At 36.7% G+C, this 20,118-nt stretch overlaps 1 protein-coding gene and 2 long non-coding RNA genes across 4 annotated transcripts; 2 read left to right on the top strand and 1 right to left on the bottom strand.

The window, feature by feature from the left end:
- Positions 1–3,913: 3,913 nt before the first annotated feature.
- On the bottom strand, positions 3,914–5,843 carry LOC142225712 (uncharacterized). Of its 2 annotated transcripts, XR_012719376.1 has the most exons (5): positions 5,562–5,843; positions 4,909–5,328; positions 4,751–4,847; positions 4,376–4,633; positions 3,914–4,121 (listed from the first exon to the last, which is right to left on the bottom strand). It is a non-coding gene; the product is annotated as an uncharacterized LOC142225712 (long non-coding RNA). The 2 variants fall into 2 exon arrangements; XR_012719375.1 differs by lacking the exon at positions 3,914–4,121 and having other exon boundaries at positions 4,606–4,847.
- A 6,968-nt stretch (positions 5,844–12,811) lies between these two features.
- Positions 12,812–13,644, top strand: LOC142223196 (uncharacterized). Its single transcript, XR_012718619.1, has 2 exons — positions 12,812–13,357; positions 13,425–13,644. It is a non-coding gene; the product is annotated as an uncharacterized LOC142223196 (long non-coding RNA).
- A 2,896-nt stretch (positions 13,645–16,540) lies between these two features.
- LOC142225713 (uncharacterized) lies at positions 16,541–18,156 on the top strand. Its single transcript, XM_075295551.1, has one exon. It carries the CDS (start codon positions 16,658–16,660, stop codon positions 18,023–18,025), a length of 1,368 nt encoding a protein of 455 aa, XP_075151666.1. The 5' UTR covers positions 16,541–16,657; the 3' UTR covers positions 18,026–18,156.
- The last annotated feature ends 1,962 nt before the right edge of the window (positions 18,157–20,118 follow it).

Genomic DNA, 20,118 nt, shown 5'->3' on the forward strand with positions numbered 1-20,118 from the left:
AAATAATTTATTTATTAAACTGATTTTTGTGAATTTATAACACAAAAGTGGATCTGATTATTATTTAAAAATGTAATCTGATGATTGATAAAACAAAGTATAACATGGAGTTGTATTTCCATAATAAACTAGCAACAATATCTAGCCGCTCCCTACTATATGGTAGAATATAAATAATGTACATATATAAAATGAAATTTAAACACAAATGTTAACAAAATAGTTGCGTATATATGTAATCTTTTCGTGACAGTCTGCGATGTTGTCAATACATTTCGACGAAATAAACGCAAAAAAGTCCCAAAATGGCTGTTTTTCCCCTCAAAATATTGTTACGAATTTGATAATTATAGATTTAAGTTTATTTAAATTAGTTTCCGTTAATTTAAAATTTCAAATTGTAACGATAAAAATTCGCTATCACTTGTTGGAATCATCTATTCATTTTCTAGTACTTTCCTTAATTTCTTTTATGTTCTTTTGTTTGCTTATTTTCATATCGAAATGTTAGTTCTTACTCTCTCATAGAATAACAACCCCTTTTCTTTGTTATTTTGCTTTCTCATTTCATCTCATTGTCTATTGTCATTGTTGTTGTAGTAATGCGAGCATATATCTATGTGAGTGTGTATGTGTTTGGCAGCCACCTGATGAATAACTTAATGGTCGTAGATCCTTCTAGCGTTGTCAAAGAATGTTCTGGCGTTGCCAGAATATTGTAGTGCTGCCAGAATGTTCTCGTATTGCCAGACCGTCATATATAAAAGCGCTCGCATGCTGCTAACGAGTCAGTCTTAATTAAAGGCCGGTACTATGTTCATTCTTGCGAAAATTTTTTATGGAAACCATTATTTCGCACATAGAAAGCGGCGTTTTTTTAGGTAGCTTGGAGCGCTATTTTACAGGGAGCGATATTGGATTAAGTTGGTGGTTGTTGCTTGTTTTTACAAAATAACATTTTGTTTTTCCTTGGGCAGAGGAAAAAGTTGGCAACACTGAGAACAAGCAGACGTATAACTTTATCGCGGAAAATATTTTTTTATTTTATTTATAAATATTTGATAATATTGCTGACCCAGGCAATTCTACTGCAAATATTGCAAAGAATATGCCTGGCCGTATCCCACAAGACATGGAGTTTGATGTAGCTGAGGTAGAAATACCACCAACAAATCATCATCAACAGGCTATCATTGCCGGTAACAATAACAACGATCAAATCAGCTTACAATCGAATGATCGCAAAAGACAAAGGCTTGAAAAAGCAATAACATCGCCAGATATCGACCTGTCAGAAAAATTAAAAAACTACAAACCCACTGACCAGAACAGGTTTGGCATTCTAGGAGTGTTAGCAGATGTCAATATTGGAAGTCCCAGTACAAGTGCACAAGCCCCCACCAAAAACAACATTAACAACAACACAAAAATACAAAAACCAAAATGGTGTCCACCCATTATCATTTATAATGTTAACATAAAAACTCTTGTTGACACTCTTCGTAACACAATACCGACATTTTCTTTCAAAATTAAAAATATCAACAAAAATAAAAGCAAGCTTTACTTTTCAGATGTGATTGTTCATGCATCAATGATGGCAATCCTAAGGGAGAAAAACATACATTCATATTCTTTCACACCGAAAGAACTGAAACAAATATCTCTAATAATTAGAGGCCTCACTCCAGATACTGACACTGGAGAAATTGTATCTGAACTGAATACTATTGTTCCCGACACTGTGGCAAGCGTAGTCAAATTCACTACCCCAAATTCCATAAAGAATAATATTGATACCGGACTTTTTCTTGTATCACTATTTCCAGGTAAAACATTGAGTGACGTTTCTAAAATAAACGCACTACAAAGTCAAATAATTGAATGGGAGAAACCAAAAAAAAAAGGGGAAGACATACAGTGTCGCCGATGTCAGAGATGGGGTCACACCTCAAAAAATTGCAATTCGGGGTACAGATGCGTGAAATGTAATCAAGATCATAACCCTGGTGAATGTCAACGAAAGAGAGAAGATAATAAAGAACCATTTTGCAATAATTGCAAAGAGTCGGGACACCCCGCAAACTGGCGAGGCTGCCCCACTTACAAAAAATATGCAGCAGCCAGAAAACAAAGGATTGCCAAAGCAATAGAAGAACGTTCCATTGCAAGAAGCAATGTACAAAAAGCAATTGGTGTATCAAATATCATTCCCGAGCAAAGTTTTGCAAGTCTTTTCAAGTCACATCCTGTGCAGAGTCAGACAACACAAAAACCCTCTATTATAGAGCAATTTATGAGACTGAGTTCACTTTTCCTTGAACCAGAAGAACTAACAATTGAGCAGGAGGTAAACATATTCATTTCTGAATACTCAAAAATGAATAAAGCGGAAGCCAAAACTGAATTTATTCGTATTCTTAACAAAATTAAAACTAAATATGGACCATAGATCCATACATTTTTTAACTTTTAATATAAGATCTCTGGTTGATACCAGTAGACAGATTGACCTTAAGAATACCCTACTGCACAACAATATTGACATTGGCTTCATCCAGGAATGCCATCTGAAAAGAAATAGAAGACCACAAATAAATGGATATAATTTAGTATACGATAACTCACCATTAGGTGTTGCTGTTGTTGTAAAAAATACATTTCATTATGAGAGAGTTTATTTAAATGATGTTGGTTTCAAAGCCTCCTTCATAAAAGTTGAATCGTCCTGTAATAATATAAGGAAAAGATATTTGCTTGGGTCTGTGTATATTCCTTGCAACCACCCAGTTCAGTCGTTAGAATCTGACTTGGAAAAATTACTGAATCTTTGTCAGAACTTTGATGTATTTATACTTGGCGGTGATCTTAATTCAAGAAATCCGGCTTGGGGCGATGTAGTCGAGAATTCAAATGGTAAAATTCTGTTCAATTGGCTGGAAAATCATACATTGGATGTCGCCAGGTTATGTGATTCTTCGCCATCATACCCGAATGGTCCATCCTATCTTGATCATTTTTTAGTTAGTTCTCATCTGATCAGTGGAAATGGAACAAATTATTCAATTTCAACTTTATCATCATTCTCAGATCATTTTCCACTTAAACTTACCCTATCATTTGAACATTCTGGTCTTTTATTGAGAGCTCCAATTACCATCACCTCTTATAAAAACACAAACTGGAACAATTTTCGCAGAGATATGGATCTTTCCTCTATTCAATTAATGCCTCAACACAACAACAATCTGAACAATACTGAAATCGATAACTTAATTGAAGAATTCAATGAAAGTTACAAAAGAATACATAATTCACACTCTCAACAAATTCAAATCACCAATAATAAATTCCCGCTGTCGGAAAGAACGAAAAAACTTTTCAAAATTAAACATAACTGGCAAAAACAACTGAAAAACATATTTCACCGTACCGGAAACAGATTGAGTAGTGAGTATACCATTCTCTCGAAACAAATCCAGCTATTAAAAATAATAATTAAGGAATCAGTTAACATTGAGCAAGCTGAAAAATTTAAACAAAAACTACAAAACATCAAACCTGGTCCGTCCGCATTCAAGGAAATTTACCAAATAACGGGGAAAATAAAATCCCCATTTTGCAGTCATATCAATATCAATGACAATATTTCCACAAATCACAATGAAATAGCAAATCATTTCCAGCAATATTACACTACTGTCTTCCGGAGCACAACCCCCCCTAATCCAATCTCGGATTTTTACACAAAAGTACCTGCTTATCTCAGGGCTACAACTCCGCATATTTACTCATTTGATAATAACCTAAATGCATCTCAAAATTCTGATAGCTTACATTTTACAAATATGGAGCAGATCGGGAATATAATACAACGCATAAATAATAAAAAGTCGACTGGTATTGATGAAATCTCAAACTTTATTATTAAAAAATTCCCCAGTACGACATTAAAAATACTTACATTTATATTTAATCACTGTATAAATAATGGATATTTTCCCTCAGTGTGGAAAATTGCAAAAATATTGCCGATCAAGAAAAAATCTGATAGCGCTGAACCAGCAGACTTCCGGCCAATCTCTCTCTTATCTAATATTGGAAAACTTTTTGAACATGTACTAAAAGAGAAAATTACAAATGATTACATAATTGATCCAATATCAAATTTCCAATTTGGCTTCAGAAAAAACCATTCCACCCAGCATGCACTTTTAAAATTCCATAATGATATCATTTCAAACCTCAATAGCAAAAAATGTACTGTTGCCATTGCACTTGACATTCAGAAAGCGTTCGACACAGTATGTCACATGGGAATTTTGTATAAACTTGCTGGACTGGATACTGATCCATTCATTGTGAAAATTCTTACCAGCTATCTCACGAACCGGAAATTCTTTGTAAATATTCAAGGTACATCCTCCAGTCTAGGCGAGGCAAACAGCGGGGTACCTCAAGGAAGCGTACTGGCTCCATATCTTTTCAACATCTTCCTGAATGATTTTCCGCACACTCATGCTGAATCACAGGCGATTCTTTATGCTGATGATTGTTTGATTTATGCCCACAGCTCCTCTCCGGCGGATGAATTGGATAAAGCATTTGACCATCTCAAACTCATCAATGAATACTACGAAAAATGGGGTATAACAATTAATGCATCAAAATCTGAAGCGATATGCATAAGAAATGCATCTGGTAAATGTCCCAGGTTTGTAGTCCCGGAAAGCAAAACACTCAAACTCACGCTAAATGGCATCGAAATTCCCTTCGAGACCGAAATAAAATATCTGGGAGTCACATTCGACAACTTGCTAAAGTTTAACACACATGCACGAGCAACACTGAAAAAGACAAAGCGTGTACTAGGATCATTCTCCTACATTCTGGGAAACAAATACTTACCTCAAAAAACAAAACTCCTACTTTATAAAGTAGCCATAAGACCAATCTTGATATACGGATTTCCAATCTGGTTCACTATCTCCCCGACAGTGGCTAATGAATTGGAGATCCTCGAACGGAAAGTCTTGAGAAAATGTGTCAAAAAGCATTATCAAAGCCGCGAAAAAAAATTCTCGAATTCCCATATTTAAGAAATATCTGGAATTCAACCTCTATGCAGATACGCATTCAACCTCCAGCGAACATTTATTGAGAGGCTTGCTACTCACGAAAATGAACTGTTGAGCACAATTTATAACATTGAAGAATACTCTAACTGGTCTGATTCTAAATATTTATCATCCGTTGCCATCATCAATGAAAACCTGGACAATGAATCAGCCAATCACACTTTGCCGCAGTTTTTCCAGCAAACAACACCTGGAACGCATAGAGGATAGTTAATAATTATGTTAATTTCTTTTTACTATAAACTAGTCATAGAAAGAAACATGCTCATATATATTTTATTTAGATCATTAGATCTATAAAAAAAAAACAAAAACAAAAACATGAATCGCCAAAATTCACTTACTTACCTTTAACACAAACGTACCTACATTATGCTTATGCATATTCGATTTAATATGTGATATTAATGTATAATTACTTACCTTTTCTATAAATGTTACTGTATTAGCGTTCGTAGCTAACACACAAATTGTTATCTCGTTTTAAGTGTTTTGTAGTTGTAGATTATTTATTATAAACGCAGACATTCATGCTCTGCAAGCAACAGTAAAGGTCTAGAGCAAGCCTTATTTTCATTCATCCAATGTGCAATATACGCACAATCGATATATTTACTATGAAGCAAGTTGCTGTATTACATTAAAAACCGTGTATTAGAACAAGACAAATATAGTTCTAAGTTTACTATAACTTATCGATAAGTCCACATCAACAATGTAATCGAAATGAATAAGTCTCAAATAAAAAATATATACTTACTTACTTTTTCCTTGGGCAATTGATCTGCTATTCCTTTGATCCTTTGTATAGTTTCGGAACAAAAATATGGTCCGTGTTTGATTTATAAACCCGCACAAATAGTTTTTAATAAATAAATTATTTCTTAATTCACATTTCAAATGGCGCCGTGCTATAAACGTCAGTTTTTCAACACGAAAAAACAAAGTATCACAAATGGAAAAAATTTAACAAATTTTTCGCATTTTTTGGTTTTGTATGGAGTTTCAACGCGAAAACCGAACAGAGTACCGGCCTTTAAGCGTCAAACGAATAACATCAGTGTGAACGAATTGTAAAGTGAAGTCATAGTAAATAAATTGTAGATTAACGTTATTTGAAACGAACAATGTTTTAATTGTCGGGTAATTAAAAACGCCTAAATATAAAAACGTAACAATTGGTATCGGAAGTGAAATAACAAAAAAAAATCTACAATGAAGTTTAATGAGCTTCGTGTGGAAGACTTAAAAAAGGAATTGAGCAAACTGGAGCTGCCGACAACAGGCAATAAGGCCCAGCTTCAAAAGCGTCTACTGGAAGAGTTTGAACGGCGTAATATGGACATTGCGACGCATGAGTTTGATTATAAGGAAGACATTGATGAATCAATACTCGTCAATACAAGCAGTGTAGAAACTCCATCTGTGGCTTCGAGTGTTGTGGATTACACATCAATGCTCAATGTTTTGAGCAAAATGATGGAAGAAAACTCTAAAAAAATCATGGATGAGAATTCTAGAAAAATGGAAGAAAATTCTAGAAAAATGGAAGAAAATTCTAGAAAATTGCTGAAAGAAAATGCCCTACAAATTGAAGCAAATTCTAGAAAAATGGAAGAAAATTCTAGAAAATTGCTTAAAGAAAATGCCCTACAAATGGAAGCAAGTTCTAGAAAATTGGAAGAAAAATTCGACGAAAATTCTAGAATTCTCAACGAAAAATTACAACAAATTTCTGAAGGCATGGAGAAACGTGTGGACCATATAGAAAATCAAATTGTGGAATTGGATAAGAAAGTTCTTTCCGTGGATGAGAAAATTATGGTTCATGATGAGAAGTTTCTGCACATCGAGAAAAAAATGTCAGAGCTGGAAATTAAAGGTGGTCCAGTGCGCGTCATCGAGGGCTCAAAAATCAAAACTACTGTTTTCGATGGCTCAACGTCATTTGATGTCTTCAAATTCCAATTCGAAATGGTTGCTTGTAGAAATTTGTGGAATGACGATGATAAAGCAATTGAACTTCTATTGGCATTAAAGGGCAATGCTGCTGATGTGATACAAAGCATTCCCGCTTCTTCTAGAAATAACTATAATGAAGTAATAGCGGCACTTCAACGCAAGTATGGTGGAGAGCACAAGCAGGACATCTTCAGAATGGAATTGAGAGGAAGAATCCAGAAATCGAATGAAACCCTACAAGATTTCGCAACAGAAGTTGAGCGGCTAGTGCTTTTGACATACCCAGGTGAGAGTCATCCTCTTGTGGACCGCATCAAGATTGAAACCTTCGTCAATGGAATTCGAGACCCAGATATAAAATGTGCAACATACGCGTCACAAAAGGCTACATTCGCTGAAACAGTAACATTCGCACTTGCACAGGAGACTGCGAGATTGCTAGCTCGGCTTCAAATTCACAAGGTACGTAAAGTAGAGACAGAGTGTGATGAATCAAAGTCCGTTATTGAGTCGATGAAAGAGGCCATGAAGCAGGCAATGCAAGAAATGAAGCAAGAGGCAAATAAATCCCGGATCAAATGCTATAACTGTGATAAGCCGGGACATCTAGCTCGAGAATGCAAAGCACGACGCAAACGGTCAAGATCCACATCACCATCTCCATTAAACAATAGCCATAAGAAGGTGACCCCACAGTCAAGTGAGTCACCTTTAAACTAAATCGAGCTAGTTCAGCGGGGCAAGAGCTGGCTCCCACAGACGATGGCCCCACCATCTCCATAGCAATAGTTCAACAGAAAAATAACAATTTAACTATTGCGGGTGTTATTAATAGCGACAAGCGTACTTTGACGTTGGATACTGGTGCATCAAAGTCTATTATTAGATTTGATTTAGTAAAAGGAAAAGTTACACCACTGATTGGAGTCAAGCTACGCACGGCTACAGGGGAACCCGCAACCGTATATGTAAATCTCGCCGTAAAATTAACTATTGCTAACAAATCCGTTACTTATGATTTCATTGTGGCCGATATAGTAGACGAAGTTATAATTGGAGCGGATTTCATGATTGCTTTTGGTCTCAATTTGGATATGAAGCGTCGTGTAATGACATGGTGCGATGCCGAAATAACGGTAAACGTGGGATACGACGAGAATACACCTGTCAGACGTTTGACAACGAGCCAGTCAGAGTCTATACCACCGAATGCCGAAGCAATTATATGGGTTTCTATGAATGGAGATTGTGAAGTCGGCCTATTGTGGGTTGTTGAACCAGCAGAAAACAAAAGAAATAACATCTTGATAGCAAATGCCCTGGTAAAAACGAACGAAGAGAGACTAATACCAGTTCGTGTCTTGAACTTGTCTGACAATCACGAGCAAATTGTAAAATTTTCTGACATTGGTAAATGTACACCAGCCGAGGCAATAGTCAATTTGGAAGGCAACTCATCAAAGACACATGGAGCAGTGAGAAAACATCTAGAAGGGTATGTCGACGCTTGGACACGTCATCTATCGCCGTCAGAGAGAAATAAAGCCAAGCAATTGTTGTGGAAAAACGCCTCTGTTTTTGCTTCTGAAAAGGGAAATCAAGGAAGAACATCTGTAGTGAAACATGAAATTAAAACCGCAGAAGAAAGGCCCATAAAACAGGCACCACGAAGTGTTCCCCTGGCAAAAAGAGACGAAGTTCAAAAGCTTATTAAGGAAATGGCGGAGAGTGGTGTGATCGAGCCATCATCAAGTCCTTGGTGTTCCCCAGGTGCTGGTCAAAAAGAAAGATGGAAGTACCCGATTCTGCGTAGACTACGGAAAACTGAATGATGTCACCAAAAAGGACAGTTATCCGCTTCCACGCATTGATGACACGTTGGACACACTAGCCGGAACAACATGGTTTTCTACGCATGATTTGCAGAGTGGATATTGGCAAGTAGAGATCGCCGAGAAAGACAAGGAAAAGACGGCTTTTGGCGTTAATGGCGGTCTCTGGCAATTCAATGTAATGCCGTTCGGGCTCTGCAACGCTCCGGCTACCTTCGAAAGATTGATGGAGCGGGTACTGAAGGGGTTGCACTGGAAATCGTGCTTGATATACTTGGATGACATCATAGTGATGGGCAAAACATTTGATGAGCACCTTAAGAACTTGAAAGATGTTATCCAGCAATTGTCAGCCGCTGGTCTACGCCTTAACGCAAAGAAATGCTCCCTTTTCCATCGGTGGATATGCAGAGGGCATATCCACCGATGAAGACAAAATCCACGCTGTCAGAGATTGGCCACGACCCCGAAATCTCCACGAATTAAGAAGTTTCCTTGGGTTATGAACATATTACCGACGATTCGTCCCAAACTTCGCCAGCATCGCTGCTAGTCTCCATAAATTGACGCAAAAAGGTCAGAAGTTCCAGTGGAGCGAGGAACAGGAGGATTCAATCCAACATTTAAAAGAACTTTTATGTCCAGCTCCTTTTCTAGCGTATCCCATTCCGGGCGAAAAATTTGTTTTGGATACAGATGCTAGCGCGTATGGTATTGGAGGTGTCCTATCTCAACAGATAGACGGCAAGGAGAAGGTCATCGGATATTTCAGCAGAACGTTGTCCAAGCCCGAAAAGAACTACTGTGTAACGCGACGAGAGCTGTTAGCCATCATATAGAGTGTAAAACATTATCATAAATATTTGTATGGATAACACTTCTTGCTCAGGACTGATCACTCAGCTCTACGATGGTTGCTCCAATTCAAGAATCCGGAAGTTCAACTGGCACGTTGGATCGAGAGGCTCCAAAGCTATGATTTCAGTATCGAGCATAGAAAAGGTGGAAAACACGGTAACGCTGACGCTTTGTCACGTCGACCTTGCAGTATAGAATGCAAGCACTGCTCGAAAGCTGAACCAGGAGCCCCGTTTGAAAGAATAGCAATGGACGTGGCAGGCCCTTTCCCAGTAAGTGATTCTGGAAACCGTTATGTCCTTGTGGTCATGGATTACTTCAGCAAATGGCCGGAGGTGTATGCAATTCCAAACCAAGAGGGAAACACGATTGTGGATGTGGTCAACAAAAACTGGATATGTCGCTACGGTGTGCCGTCCGAGATTCACTCAGACCAGGGAAGAAATTTTGAATCGGCCATATTCAAAGAGATGTGTGAATCCCTTGGTATCAAGAAAACGAGGACTACACCATTACATCCACAATCCGATGGCATGGTAGAAAGGTTTAATCGCACTCTGGAGGAACATCTTCGAAAAGTGGTGGACAACGGCCAGAGGGACTGGGACGAGCATATACCAAAGTTTTTGCTGTCCTATAGATCTGCCATTCACGATTCCACCTCTCGAACACCGGCCAATGTTCTATTCGGAACTGAGTTGAAGTTGCCTGGAGATCTGATATTCGGCGCTAAACCTAATGAGCTCGCCATGGAAGAAAACAGAAACGACATCCCAAACACTTTCGGTGAAGTTCACGAATCAGTGCGCAACAAAATAAAAATGGTCAGCAACAGAATGAAGGCGAGCTACGATCGTGCTGTAAATACTGAGGGCTTCCAAGAAGGAGAATTGGTTCTGCTATTTAACCCGCAACGAAAGAAAGGATTGTGTCCTAAACTGCAAACACAGTGGGAAGGCCCATACAAAGTCATCAAGAAGATCAATGATGTTGTATACCGGATTCAGAAGGACGACAGCCCTAGATCAAAGATGAAAGTTGTACATCTGGAACGATTGGCTCCTTACGGAACAGGTTCTGTGCCTGTTCGGTACGAACAGGCTTAAGCGGGAGGCAGTGTTACGAATTTGATAATTATCGATTTAAGTTTATTTAAATTAGTTTCCGTTAATTTAAAATTTCAAATTGTAACGATAAAAATTCGCTATCACTTGTTGGAATCATCTATTCATTTTCTAGTACTTTCCTTAATTTCTTTTATGTTCTTTTGTTTGCTTATTTTCATATCGAAATGTTAGTTCTTACTCTCTCATAGAATAACAATCCCTTTTCTTTGTTATTTTGCATTCTCATTTCATTTCATCTCATTTCATCTCATTGTCTATTGTCATTGTTGTTGTAGTAATGCGAGCATATATCTATGTGAGTGTGTATGTGTTTGGCAGCCACCAGATGAATAACTTAATGGTCGTAGATCCTTCTAGTGTTGTCAAAGAATGTTCTGGCGTTGCCAGAATATTGTAGTGCTGCCAGAATGTTCTCGTATTGCCAGACCGTCATATATAAAAGCGCTCGCATGCTGCTAACGAGTCATGCGCTTTACAGACTATCAGTTATTCCGGACGGAATGTCGGTGTTTGTAAAGAATCTTACAGTGTGTCGGATCGATACGACTTGTCGGCGATGACTAAATAATCGGTAAATGTGTTATCGATCCCATGAACATGCAGCAGTATCGATTATGCCTTCGGGCTTAACTTATATGTGCACAATATATGGGATATGTTCGACACGAGCACTGTCGTCCGGAATAACTGATAGTCTGTAAAGCGCATCAGTCTTAATTAAAGCGTCAAACGAATAACATCACTGTGAACGAATTGTAAAGTGAAGTTATAGTAAATAAATTGTAGATTAACGTTATTTGAAACGAACAGTGTTTTAATTGTCGGGTAATAAAAAACGCCTAAATATAAAAACGTAACAATATATTGTCAACACTATCATTTTTCAACGCGAAACAATGATTGAGTGGAACTTTTTTCGCACCAAAACAGAAAAAAAAACAGCCCCATTGACAATTTAGATGGTATGACGCTACAAAATTTGCAAAACGAGGAACAGTGTCACTAAATTTACTTTTTAATAGTCCGCAATAAATTGAATAAAAATGTTCGCAATACCAAGTGTAAACTAGAATTTGGCTAAAGGTAGGTACTATGTTTATTGGCACGAAAAAAAGTCCCTAAATCATTCTTTCGCGTTGAAAAATGAGAGTGTTGACAATTGATTTCGAAGGAAGAAAACAGCCATTTTTGAAATATTTCGCGTTTATTTAATTGACAACATCGCCAAACGTCATAAAATTATTACATATGTATACGCAGCAGCTGATTAGATTGTTTACACACACGCATTCATAATAATTGTTTTGAAAAGTTTTTTCTACCAGTTTTTAAATTGTTTTGCAACCAAACCTCACACAGCACTGGACACTAATAATTGTTAAGAATAAAACGCCAGCCGCTCTACTCCTGGTGTCTTACCACATTCGGCAACAGCTTTAAAGACATGCGGTACATTGTCGTCTTCTTCAGCTTTTCCAAATGGATACCGTCAATTTGTAACGCCCATCTAACAAACATATAATTCCGGTTTTAAGGCCGGTATGCACCTCTACCGAAAAATTTCATTCCCATAAGAAATGCATTGCTATTTATGCTAACGAAATTTTCGGTAGCGTTCAATTTCGCAAGCTGGTACGCACCTCTAATGAAAATAACAGGGTTGTTAAAAGCATATTTTGGCAGCAAACATTTAATTTATTACAATTATTGTGTGCGTAAAAGTTTTAAAAGGTCTGTAAATAATAAACAATTTATTTGAGGAATATTTGGAACATATATTAACAATTTTTAAAAACGATTAGCTGGTTTAAAATTTGTGTACACAGCCCTGTTTTTTTGTTGTAGACTTAAATAAATTTTTGCTACCGAAAATTTCGCTAGAGGTGCATACCGGCCTTTATGCTAAATTTTACATCATGCGCAGCAATGGACTCATTCATCAACAAACTTAATTCGTCGGTGTCCACAATATATACACAATCGCATTGCAATACCAGCGGACAAGAGTGTACTTATGCCCATGCTGTTGCCGCCTCACTAGCAATTTCAAATCCAGTGGTCACCACCACGGTTCCCACAAAGGATAATAACGCCATTTCATTTGCCAATGTTGTTACCTCGGGGGGAACAACATCATAGGGTGACCAGTTAAAACACGTACACCATACAATAGCTACCCTGCCAGCATTTCAAAGTTTCATTTCATCTTCATCGCTACCACAGACTCGTAAATGTCACTACAACCATCCTACTGTGATGGGGGGCAGCATATCATAAAGTACAAAATGTACTTCATACATGTATTTTGCCATCACTACTTTTACAAAAGCCATTTTATTTTTTGTGAAACGCCAAGCGCAACCAGCTTGTTATATTTTATTTAAATAAAAACGAAAATAAAGTTCTGAAAACATAGATTTTACGCTTAAAATTGTGAAAGGTATATTGGTGAACAATTTTTGATTTTCCAAATGGAATAAAGTGATTGTTCTTCACATATTTTACAGACACGCTGCCTCCATCGAATAAAAACACTGGCTGATAGACGCTGCAACATGTAACTCGCTACTTGTAACTCTACATCATCATTAATGCAAAAAATTATGTTAAATGTGATGTGATAGTGGTATAAATGTTATATTTTTAAGAATTTGTAAATGATTAATCAAATTAATAAATATCTAAACAAACGTGTTTTACTCGACCACAATGATTCTTTTACAACTATCTTAAAATGTGCTTTTTCTGATTGTTTGGAGGGTCTCTTATTGGCGTCGTTCTAAATTGATCTATAAAGGCACCTAATAATTGCACTCATGAGAAACCTTTTTGTAGTAACTTGGCGTGGTACAACTTCTCAATAGTGACGGCGCTTTTCCGACGAGTTTTTGATATCGTATATGATTGTTTTCGACGTACTGGGGATTCTCAAAAGCGCCCCCAAATTCAAAAAATGTTGGCAGGGTATAGTCAAAGTGAAACTTTTTGTTCAATCAAAATAAGCCTATAACTCACGTTGAAGGGTAGTTCCTAAGCAAAAGTCACTGTTCCCGACTTATATTTCGCAAGATAATTCGTCACAAAGGGATGTTAGTGTTCTATACCAGGAACACTTCGTTGACTGAAATTAATACATTGAGATGCAAAGTGGCTGGTTTACTGAAGAATGTTTCTTGTTATACTCTCCCAATGTATAATTTTATAACTATTTCAGTCACGTTATAAAATGCAACCAGTGTTTTGAATCGATAAAATGCAAGATATATGCATAATTAATTTTTGCATTTTATTTTTGGAACATAGCAATTTATTCTTGTGATTCCATTCGTAGCTACCATAGTACTGCAACATCAATCGCACTGCCTCCTTTATAATTACGATGCACGGCCAGCATTTGTGTTTATTATCCCTATACCCAGTAAAAAGAAACGATCGTAAAATGAAATTCACTAAATAGAACTTTATTTTGTTAACACTTTTCTATAAATTTCATGTTATATACATTATTTCTATTCAATCATGTAGTAGTTGGCGGCTTGATGGTGGTTGCTAGTTTATTACGAAAATACCACTCCATGTTATTTTTATTTAGTCAATCGATCGTATAACAATTTTAAATAACAACGCGAACCACTTTTGCATTATAATTTAACACAAATCATTTGAATAAATAAATTATTTCTTAATTCACATTACAAATGGCGCCATGTTTTCAAACTAACTAATCTCAACATATGGAAGGATTTAACACGACCTAATTAGGGACTATGCGCTTTATGTCAGTTTTTCAACTCGAAAAAAAACAAAGTACCACAAACGAAAAAATATTTCGGTAGTTTTTCGCATTTTTGGTTTTGTATGGGATTTCGCTGCGGAAACCGAACATAGTACCTACCTTAAGGTAAGTATCGTATCTACTTAGTAAAAATATAATATTATAAGTTTCCATACAAATTGCAGGCTTCATACACCAACAAACACAAATACTTTTTACGGCAAGCGAGCTTTTTTATTGTATTAAGCACATAGGACGAGTCAACGGCGGTTCTAAGTCGATCTATATTTATATATAGCGGCTTAGGAAGGAATTTTAAATTACGTGAAACTAGGGCTATGAATATTTGTAAACATTTACATTTTTTGTGTTTTAAATATATGGCTTGGGAGCCGCGTTATTTGTATATTGCTAAAGAAAATAATTGGATTAAAAACTACTTGTATACTATTTGTAATAATGTTTATTGGCCTTGAAGGCTTTATCCCTGCCAGCATTTCAAAGTTCCATTTCATCCTCATCGCTACCACAGACTCGTAAGTGACACTGCAACAATCGCCAACTGTGATAGTATTTTGCCATCACTATTCGCATGAAACTATTTTGCCATCACTATTGTTAGAAGAGCCATTTTATATTTTGTGAAACACCAAGCACAATGGAACTTTGAAATGCTGGCAGGGTAGTTATTTCGCTTAAAGGCCGGTACTCTGTTCGGTTTTTGCGTTGAAACTCCATACAAAACCAAAAAATGCGAAAAATTTGCGAAATTTTTTCCATTTGTGATACTTTGTTTTTTCGTGTTGAAAAACTGACGTTTATAGCACGGCGCCATTTGCAATGTGAATTAAGAAATAATTTATTTATTAAAAACTATTTGTGCGGGTTTATAAATCAAACACGGACCATATTTTTGTTCCGAAACTATACAAAGGATCAAAGGAATAGCAGATCAATTGCCAAAGGAAAAACAAAATGTTATTTGGTAAAAACAAGCAACAACCACCAACTTAATCCAATATCGCTCCCTGTAAAATAGCGCTCCAAGCTAGCTAAAAAACGCCGCTTTCTATGTGCGAAATAATGGTTTCCATAAAAAATTTTCGCAAGAATGAACATAGTACCGGCCTTAAAATAGTAAAAGGTATATTGGTGAACAATATTTGACTTTCCAAACTTTACAGACACGCTGCCTCCATCGAGTATAAAAACACTGGCTGATAGATGCTGCAACATATAACTTGCTACTTGTTACTCAACATCATTATTTTATTAATGCAAAAAATTATGTTAAATGTGTTGTGATAGTGGTATATATGTTATATTTATAAGAATTTATAAATGTTAAATCAAATTAATAAACATCTAAGCAATCGTGTTTTACTTGAACACAATGATTCTTTTATAACTATCTTAAAATGCACTTTTTCTGATTGTTTGAAGGGGCTCTTATTGGCGTCGTTCTAAATTTATTAAAAAAGGCACATAATAATTGCACTCATGCGATACTTTTTTTGTAACTTGGCGTGGTACAACTTCTCAATAGTGACGGCGCTTTTCCGACGAGTTTTGGATGTCGTATACGATTGTTTTCGACGTGGTGGGGATTCTCAGAAGCGCGGTCAAATCCAAAAAATTTTAGCAGAGATACGACTGTTTTCGTCGTGGTGGGGATTCTCAGAAGTGCCGTCAAATTAAAAAAAGTTGGCAGGGATTCTTGGAAACATTAAGGAGCAGAATGGAGTGTAAATTATGGTGGCTTATTGACACCCTGTGTTTATTGGTTGTGATCAGATGATTTGATTACAGTACCTGTAATAATAATAATCCGAGGAAGATAGTAAGACTAACTTTAAATTAGGTTGGAAATACTGGTTAGGGTTTACACTTAATGCAAATACCGTAATGTGAAATACAGTGAACTATACTAGTACAGAGACTTTAATATGGTTAATAAAAAATGAAATGGGCTGCATCAGTAGTAGCAATAAACAAATATTTTCGTTGAGAAGAGATGGTGTGTTTAACGTCGCCGTGCTCCGTGTTCAGTCAGAACAGTCGGTGACGTTGGCGGGTGAGGGGACGCTGGAATTAACCCCCAACGAAATCGTGTTTATTGCACCAAATCATGAGCCAGTTTCGTGGGCATTGCAACATCTACGCAGATATGGACTGAATGAAGATATATTTAGTTTCGAAGCCGGCAGACGGTGTACAACTGGGCCTGGAATTTATACGTTCCGCTGTTGCAACGCGGATCAATTATATTCCAAATTTCAAAGCTATATTAATTCTATGTCCGCATCTCTTGGTACTGACCGTGATCGTACCATCAATTCTACACACCGCATAAATCTGTTTGATAGATTGAATTTGCATCAGCAACATGCCAATCAGTACTTGGAGCCATCATCTGTTTTTGGAATTGGGGTTGACCAGAGAAATATTTTAGATGGACACAATGAGACGAATTTGAACTCACCCGATTCATTGATAAGTCCTTCCATTACGTCTGAAATTATCCATATTCCTTCTGTAACATCATACTCAAATGTCAATCCTATTAATAATAGTTTTAACATATACATGGATCCACCAATATCTACTGTAAATGAACGCAATAATAACAGTTCCGCTCCTGCTATCAACAATGTTATTAGTTCGGTTGACTTAATTTCGAAGCAAATTGCTAGAACATCTTCTCTAGATGAACCTCCTGACGAATGCGCTCCAATTTTATCTCCTGCTAGAAATGAGGCTGAAAGGATATACTCCAATATTGAACTCATACCACCCGCACCACATTCAGCAAATCGCACTACGCATTCTGGTATCGAATTAGTAGAGCCTTCATATGCCAACGTTGAGGTTAATATTTGTGGAAAAAATACAGAACCATCGCATTCAACACCAGAACGAATAAATTCTATTCCGAATGGGACTGTCGTAAATTACATAGTTTTGGATTTAGATCATCCTCGTAGTCCATCTCAGTGTTCACCAAAAACTAAATTTGGTAGTGGTCAATCATTAATTGAAAGCCAAACAAATGATATATTTAGGGTCAATGAACAACATACGGACGCATTGTCCTTGTCTTGCGGGTCATCAACTATGCCAAAGAGAACTAATATAAGCGACGTAAAGTCGAATTTCTCCGATACAAGGATCGAGTCATCAGGAAGTTATACAAGAATTGACTTTTTGAAAACGTTTGCTCTAATGAAGTCATCCACAAATTATAGTGATTTTGACCCAGAGAATGACGTCGATGAATGTCGTCTAACACGACATAGTAAATTTGTAAGAAAGGCATATTCAATCAGTGAGTGAATTATATATACTAGCAATAAGTACGTAACTTACTACGTAGTTGAATTATATACAATTGTAAAAAATACTTTAAAGTAATTTACAACTAATACATTATATACTGTTTGAAGATGTGGTCTTGCTAAATGAAATGTTCTCAATCACAACCCATACGATGGTAAGAAGAAAATATGCTTGTTGCTTGGGGTGTTAAGAAAAATTTTGAGGTATGCTGAAACCCGACTCTAAAATATATTGTTTGAAGATATAGTCCTGTTACATAAGGCTCGATATCTTTAAAAAATTGATTTGAAATCCCTTTTTATAAGGCAAATAACAATTGAAATCGAGTTGAAGTGGAATTCGGAAGCATAATTTGTATGAGGTTTTAAATATATTGTATGTTCTCAATCACATCCAAAACCTCATACGCATTACAATTTCAAAATCTACTTTAACTATATTTAAACTGTAATTTTCCTTATAAAAAAGGGATTTCAAATCCACTCTTAGTAGATTTCGAGCCTAATGGAAATGGTCTATAATACGATGGTAAGTATTAGAAATTTGCTTATTGCTTGTAGTCTTAACATCAATTTAAGCGTATTCTGAAATCCGATAGTTGTCTTCTCTGGTCAAAAATCAATCGCATTTCACGTACATGTTCATATCTTTGAATGATAGTTACATATATGATACGATTCTTTGATTAATCCCTGTTCCCGTAGTTTGCAATTGTAATAATTTCAAGGCATATTTAGTAAGGTAGTCTTAGGTTAGGTTAGGTGGCAGCCCGATGTATCAGGCTCACTTAGACTATTCAGTCCATTGTGATACCACATTGTTGAACTTCTCTCTTATCACTGACTGCTGCCCGATTCAATGTTAAGCTCAATGACAAGGAACCTCCTTTTTATAACCGAACCCGAACGGCGTTCCACATTGCAGTGGAACCACTTAGAGAAGCTTTGAATCCCTCAGAAATGTCACCAGCATTACTGAGGTGGGATAATCCAGCGCTGAAAAACTTTTTGGTGTTCGGTCGAGGCAGGAATCGAACCCACGACCCTGTGTATGGAAGGCGGACATGCTAACCATTGCACCACTGTGGCTCCCCTAAGGTAGTCTTAGTATTACAAAAACAAAAATGTCAGTCGCCATATTGAAACATTGATTGTCAGTCAAATTGATTTAATTTTCAAACTTGCTGAACAATGTGTTCAACAAGTGGGAATATAACAAATCAGCTAACGGCATCACCTAAAAGAGATAGAAGTTTTAAATCATTTAGAGAAAACATAGTAAATATACATATTTATTTATTTATTTAAATAAATAAATATACATCTCAAAATGATGCAACAAATTAAATACATGTTTAAATAGAGTGAAGAGAGCCTTATCACACAAATTAAACAAGTAAGGAAAGTCGGGCGGGGCCGATTATATTATACCCTGGACCACTTTGTAGATCCACATTTCCGATGCCATATAAAATCCGTCAAATGTGTTGGGTGCTATACATAAAGGTTTTCGTCCCAAATACATACACTTAAATTTATTTATTTAAATATACATCTCAAAATGATCAACAAATTAAATACATGTTTAAAGAGAGTGAAGAGAGCCTTATCACACACTTCCCTGGAAATCAGACGGTTGAACCATGTTCCGGCGGTGTAACAGAGGCTCAGCGATCATTTCTTATCGAGGAAATTGTGTCGGAATCTAGAATAAAATGGGCATTAAATAGCTTTGGACCATTCAAATCCCCCGGACCTGATGGAATTACTCCGGCGGAGTTACAGGCAGTGGCTGAAAGAATTATCCCCTGGTTGACGGTGATATATAAACAATGTGTAAACTTAGCATATATTCCAGAAAAGTGGAGGGAAACAAAAGTCGTCTTCATACCTAAAGCAGGAAAAGCCTCTCACTCGAGTGCGAAGGATTTCCGACCAATCAGCTTATCCTCATTCCTACTTAAGACCCTGGAGAGGATGATAGACATGTATCTTAGAACTAGCGTGGATTCAAGTTTGCTCTCGAAACGACAGCATGCATACTCGAAGGGCAGGTCTACTGAGACCGCATTGCATGAACTGGTCAGCTTT

Source organism: Haematobia irritans, chromosome 2 (assembly GCF_050003625.1).
Source record: "Haematobia irritans isolate KBUSLIRL chromosome 2, ASM5000362v1, whole genome shotgun sequence".
NCBI lineage: Eukaryota > Metazoa > Arthropoda > Insecta > Diptera > Muscidae > Haematobia > Haematobia irritans.

What these genes read in the sequence shown, in the direction of transcription:
- LOC142225713 (XM_075295551.1), top strand. Translation starts at nt 16,658, where the DNA reads ATGGGCTGCATCAGTAGTAGCAATAAACAAATATTTTCGTTGAGAAGA.